Raw genomic sequence first — 6019 nt, forward strand, 5'->3', positions numbered from 1 at the left:
TCAGATGGGATGTGCTCTGACTTGGAGCTTTGGGCCCCTTCCTCAAACTATTACAATGCAGCGGCCTCAGAGAGCCGGGACAAAACTTGTGATTCGTAAGTCCCAAATCCCAGACCCCCGGCTCTAATCCACTAGATCCCACTCCCCTGCCATAGCCAGGGTAGAACCAAGGAGTCTTGGCTCCCAGCTCCAACCTACTAGACCCCCCCCTCCCCTCCCCGAGCAGGGGATATAACTCAGGAATCCTGAATTCAGCAGCCATGAATCTTGGTAATTATCCTGCCACTAGCCTCCCACGGTCACCACCCTCTACTCTGACGTGTGATGAGTTTACAAGACCTCAACATATCCCCATTCACATAGCACCCTGGGTTTGGGGGTGGGGATACAAGACCTCCCCTCCTCAGCCAGCTGCAAACAGGCCTGTATCTGAACTGTGGCATGTTCTGCACCAGGGTGAAAGGGCGGTGCCCAGATGGATCGTGTTCGGGGGAACAATGGGGTGTTCCCGGTGCTGCTGGAGATGCTAAGGACACACTGGGGCAGGAGAACCATTGTGGTGTGCGGGAGGGGCTGCCCATGGGGGTGCCTTCCCACAGTGGTGCCACCCCCCCACGAGCCCGGCTCCCAAACCTATCTCCCTCCCCAGCCCACCCACTGTAGGAGGGACCCATTAACCCTTTGGGAGCTGCAGGGCTGGGGGTGGAGCCTGGCTGGGGTGGGACGGGACTCTGGACCTCTTGCCCCTGGCTGCTAATCAGCCCAGCCTGGGGCTTCCCTCGCTGGCTCCTCCCAGCCAGGTGGGTATAAAGGGGTGGCTGGGCTGGGGCTATAGTCAGCTATTGCAGGAGTGAACAGCAGGTGAGTGGGCTGGGGGGCAGAGCAATGGGTGAGGTGGGGGACCGGGGCTGGGACCTGGCTGATGGGATGAGCAGGGCTGGGGCAGAGTGATGTGTGAGGTGGGGGGCTGGGCTGTGGCTGATTCGGGTGAGGGCAGTGGGGGGATGAGCAGGGCTGGGGGGCAGAGGCAAGCCAATGGGTGAGGTGGGGGGCTGGGCTGACAGGTGGGGAGTAAGGGAGCAGCTGTGTAGGGAACAGGTGGTGCTGATGGGGTTGATAGGAGCAAGGGGATGTACTGGGTGTGGGGGGGCTGTGGGGCATGTAACAGATGTTGGAGGGGTGAAGACTTCTCACTTCTAAGCTCTGGAAGGAAGCCAGGACTCATGGGTTCCCTCCTTGGCTCTGGCACAGGAGTGGGGGCTAGTGGGGAGGGGCTCTGGCTTGGGGGGCTGGGTGTGCCTGGGAAGGGAATCTGTAAAATGCTTGGGGGGGAAGAAATGTGGGGCAGCTGGAAAAACCTGCTGAGCTCCCCTGGGGCCAGAGGAATCTGGCTGGGTGAGTCCCTGGGATGGGCTGCAGTGAGCCCATGGAGGGGGTGGACAGTGAGGCCAGGGGAGGATCCAGACCTCTCTGGCCACTTGTGGGGCTGTGACCCCCTGAAGGCCAGCATTGTGCTGGGGTGCTGACCCAGACTGGCCTTGATGCCTCTGACACCTTCCCCCCCCCCCCCCCCCCCGCCCCAGGGTCTGTCAATGCTTGCTGTGGCTGGCTCTGGACTTGGTGCAGGCTCTGGGGGGTGAGGGGGAACAGAACTCCAGGCTCACTTTGGGGCGGGGGCTTGCATTTGCATAAACTAGCAGCATAAATTAGCATGCCAATTCAGATGCCCCCTCTGCAGGATTGGGGGTGGCACTCGGTCTCTAAACCCCCTTGTCTGTTGCAGGGTCTGAGCTGGCAGAGCCTCCCCCCTAAAGGCAGAACATGATGGAAAAAGGAAACCCCTTTATTGTGGGGTTGCTGATTCTTGGGAACATCATCATCCTGGTGAGGTGGTTGGGGAGCCTGCCAGGCTGAGGGGGGTGGGTATGTGGGGCTTTGGAGGTTGGGGTGTTGAGGCTATTTGGGGGATCTGGGAATTTGAATTTCTAAAGGATCCCCTCACAGCTGGCTGGGCTGGTGCTGTATGCCATGGGGGGTTCAGGGGGCTGGGCCAGACTTGGGAGTCCCAGGGCACTCGTACCCCTTCCCCTAACCCCCTACCCCATAGATGTGTGGCCTGAGTTCTGGGGGGGGGTTGCATGGGGGTGGAGTTTGGGGTCCTGGGGCTCATCCCCCCCCCCCACCCTGCCCCAGACATGCAGTGTAGGGGATGGGTTGGGGGCTGAAGTTCAGGGTCTGAGGGCTCACCCCAAACCCTGTCCCCAGATGTGCGGCATCGCGCTCTATGCGGAGACTGTCTGGGTCACAGCCGACCAATACAAGGTTTACCCCATCCTGGGTGTGTCGGGCAAGGATGACGTCTACGCCGGTGCCTGGATCGCCATCTTCTGCGGCTTCGCCTTCTTCTGTCTTGGCGTCTTCGGCATTGTGGCCCTGGCCAGGGGCAGCCGCCTGCAGCTCATGCTGGTGACTGGGGCGGGGCCATGTTGGGAGGGAGGGCTGTATGGGGGTGCTGTGGGGCAGGTGCTGGGGGAGGGAAATCTGTATGGGGGGCATTGTGGGGCAGGAGGTGGCTGCTTGGGGGGCACTGGAGAGTAGGAGGATTGTGCCATGGGGCAAACGGCTGATTGGGGGGCGGGTGCAGGGCAGCCACATGGTATTACTGACTGGGGGGAAGACCTAAGGGGGAGTTCGAGAGAGGAGTGTCCTGGGGGCAGGGAGGGGTGAAATCAGTGAGGCAGCCTGGGCCATGGGGGGGGCCCTCAGGGGTTCATGCCCCCCACAGCAGTGTCTCACCAGCTCTCTTCTCTTCTCCCCCAGTACCTGGTACTGATGCTGATAGTCTACATCTTCGAATGTGCCTCTTGCATCACCTCCTACACCCACCGTGACTTCGTGAGTGTGGCATCTGGACACCGGGGTTCCCTCCCTGGGAGGGAGGGTCTAGTGTGTAGAGCTGGGGGACTGGGGACCAGGACATCTGGGATGTATCCCAGCTCTGGGGGCGGGGGGAGACTGGGAGTCAGGATACCTAGGCTGGCGGGGCAGGCTGGGGGATGGGCCCATGAGGGCCTCAGCCTGGCCCTGCCCCCATGGGTCCCTCCTGCCCCTCCAGGTGGTCTCCAATCACAGGATGGTCACCAAGCAGATGCTGACATTCTACGCGGCCCCTACAGCCCAGGGCCGGGAGCTGACCCGCATGTGGGACCGGATCATGATGGAGGTGGGTCTAGCCTGCCCTGTGATGCGGCCCCCCCCCGCTGGCTGCTGGTAGTGCAGTGGGCCCAAGGCAGGCTCCCTGTGGCTCCCAGAAGCAGCAGCATGTCCCCATCCAGCTCCTATGTGTAAGGGCAGCCAGGGCTCCACGCAGGGTTGGCTCTCAGCACCAGCTAAGCACGCTGAAGGGGTGGCACTCTGGCTGCAGCACCTCTCCATTGTTTCCCGCCGCGACTCTTCTGACTCAGGGCTCGCTGTCGGCGGCGATTCAGCGGCAGCTTCCTCCAATGTTCCAGTTCTCTCCTCCAGCAGCGTATTCGGCAGGGGTGGAGTTTTTTTGCTGCTTGGGGTGGCAAAATTGTAGAGCTGGTCCTGGGCTCCACATGCTGCCCCCTCCCCAAGCCCCGGCTCGGCAACTCCCATTGGCCAGGAACCATGATCAATGGGAGCTGTGGGGCTGGTGCCTGCAGATGGGGGAAGCACCCAGAGCTGCCTGGCCGTGCCTCTGCGAAGGAGCCAGAGTGGGGACCTGCTGCTGCTTCCAGGAGCCGCCTGAGGTAAGCGTTGCCTGGAGCCTGCACCCTGATGCCCTCCTGCACCCCAGCCCTGATCCCTCACCCCCTCCCGCACCCCAACCCCCTACCTCAGCCTCCCTCCCATACTCAAACCTGTTGGCTCCACCCCCAATCCAGAGACCCCTCCTGCACCCAAAACTCCTCATCCCTGGAACCTGCACCCCCAGCTGGAGCCCTCAGTCTATCCTGCACCTCAGCCCCCTGAGCCAGCCCAGTGAAAATGAGTGAGGATGGGGGGCCTTGGGTGGGGGAGTGAGTTGGGGTGTTCAGTTCTGTGGGAGTAGAAAGTTGGCAACCCTAGCTGGGAGGCCAGCAAGGGGGTGGGGTTTGGGGGGGTTGTTCACCCCAGGGATGAAAGCCTTGGCTAGGAGGGCTAGATTAACCCTTTCTTGTTCCTTTGCAGCAGATGGAGGAGGAGGCCTGATCCTGGGCGGGGTGGGGGCTGTGCTCAGCTTTATGCCCCCTATATTCATGGTGGGCTCTGGGGCTCAGGACTGTGTGGTGGGGTGGAGGGGAGCCTGGCAGAGAAGGGGCGGGGGGGGACCAGGCACGTTGGGTAGGAGGCAGGGGGGGACCAGGCACGTTGGGTAGGAGGGGCTTTGGGAAGGGGGCAGCGCTAACAGGTGTCATCTGTTCTCCCCACCCCCACACAGCAACAGTGCTGTGGCGCGACAGGCCCCCTGGACTGGGTGAACCATACGTCCACCTTCCGCTCCTTCTACCCCGAGGGGCTGGCGCCCTGGCCCTTCCTCTGCTGCAAGCGCGACGCCAACTTTGTCATCCTCAGCCCAGAGGGCTGCCGTGTGGGGCATGTGGATTATATCAACACCAAGGTAAGGGGTGCTGCCCAGCCCTGCCCCCTCAGCTCTGCCAGCACCCTGGGCTCCCCCACCATCTCTGCCAGTACCCCACACTCCCAACCCACAGCCCCCTGCTGTTCCTTGGCACCCAACTACTTAGCTCTGCCTTAGTCCTGGTTTCCAGTCCCTCCTCCAGCCCCCACTCCCTACCCAGACGTCCATCTGTGCGGGACTCAGCGTCTGTCTCCCTAGGGCTGCTTTGAGCACATTGAAAACGCCATTAACAGCTACACCTGGGGCATCTCCTGGTTTGGATTCGCCATCCTCATGTTCACGGTGGGTCTGGGCTCCAACTTGGGCTGGGGAGGGAGGGAGTGTGTGTGTGGGGGGGGGCGAATCCTGCCTGGGAGGGGAGGTTCTAAATACTCTTCAGCATGTGGGATACCAGGGGGGCAGATGGGCTTGGGGGAGGGGGGCAGGTTTGGAAGATGGGATACCAGGGCAGATGGGCCAATGGGCTAGGTGGACTGGTGGGTATGATCTGAGGGTCTCTCTCTCCCCGCAGTGCCCAGTGATGCTCTTGGCCATGTACCATTACACCACGCTGTGACCCCCCCCACACACACTCCTGCTGTGTGGCAGGGCTCCTTTGACCTGCCACCTGTGGAGTCAGTGAGGGGAGGGAGCCAGCCAGCCCCAGCCTCTCTCTCTGAGCTGGGGAGACCATCCTGGTGACCACCTGGGCCCCTGTCAGCCCTGCTCCTGACCCCATCGTGGTGGCTGGGGGTTGGAGGCAGCACCTCAGGAGAGCTGATCACTGTGTAAAACACCCCTGCTGACTTCTGATCTTTTTAAAATGTCTCCATTAAATCCCCTGAAAAATCCATCTGGGTCTGTGTGCTGGGGGGCAGGGAGGGGCGGTGCTGGGGGCCAGGGCCCTGAGGTGGGGTTGTAAATGTCCCTGGTCTGTGACAGCAGGCTGCTGTGCACTGGTGTTGGTGCCTGGGTGGGATGTCCCCTGCCCCAGCAGCATGGGGGCCCTTCCCCTTTGAATGGGAACAGCTGCCTGCTCCCCAGGGGGAGCAGTTACATCCCCTGCCTGGCTGCCCTCAGCTGGGCTGTGAATTTTTCAGCAACAGCTTAGGCCCCCTTTGGGGCTGGCAGCTCCTGGGGTGGCCCCCACCCCATTCTCTGGGGTGAGACTGTGTGGGGAAGTCAGGGCTGGACCCTAGGGGCCCTGGCTCCCAGGGGGGCTCCCCAGCTGCAGCACTTGGGGCGGGGGCAGGAAGTTAGGTGTCACAGCAGCTCTTACCATGCTGCCCTCTAGTGCTGAGCTGTTCCTGCCCAGCCCACTGAGGGCACTGTGGGGCCCTGCAGCCTTGGCCCTGCCCAGCACAGAGCTTGTACTGCGTTTGCTGCATCCTCACC

General features: G+C 62.1%; 1 protein-coding gene across 1 annotated transcript; it reads left to right on the forward strand.

Annotated features, from left to right (window-relative positions):
• Positions 1–1788: 1788 nt before the first annotated feature.
• Positions 1789–5417, forward strand: UPK1A (uroplakin 1A). Its single transcript, XM_048828818.2, has 7 exons — positions 1789–1884; positions 2266–2466; positions 2821–2895; positions 3116–3223; positions 4445–4624; positions 4844–4927; positions 5157–5417. Exons 1-7 carry the CDS (start codon positions 1822–1824, stop codon positions 5199–5201), a joined length of 756 nt encoding a protein of 251 aa, XP_048684775.1. The 5' UTR covers positions 1789–1821; the 3' UTR covers positions 5202–5417.
• The last annotated feature ends 602 nt before the right edge of the window (positions 5418–6019 follow it).

Source organism: Caretta caretta, chromosome 24, assembly GCF_965140235.1.
Source record: "Caretta caretta isolate rCarCar2 chromosome 24, rCarCar1.hap1, whole genome shotgun sequence".
NCBI lineage: Eukaryota > Metazoa > Chordata > Testudines > Cheloniidae > Caretta > Caretta caretta.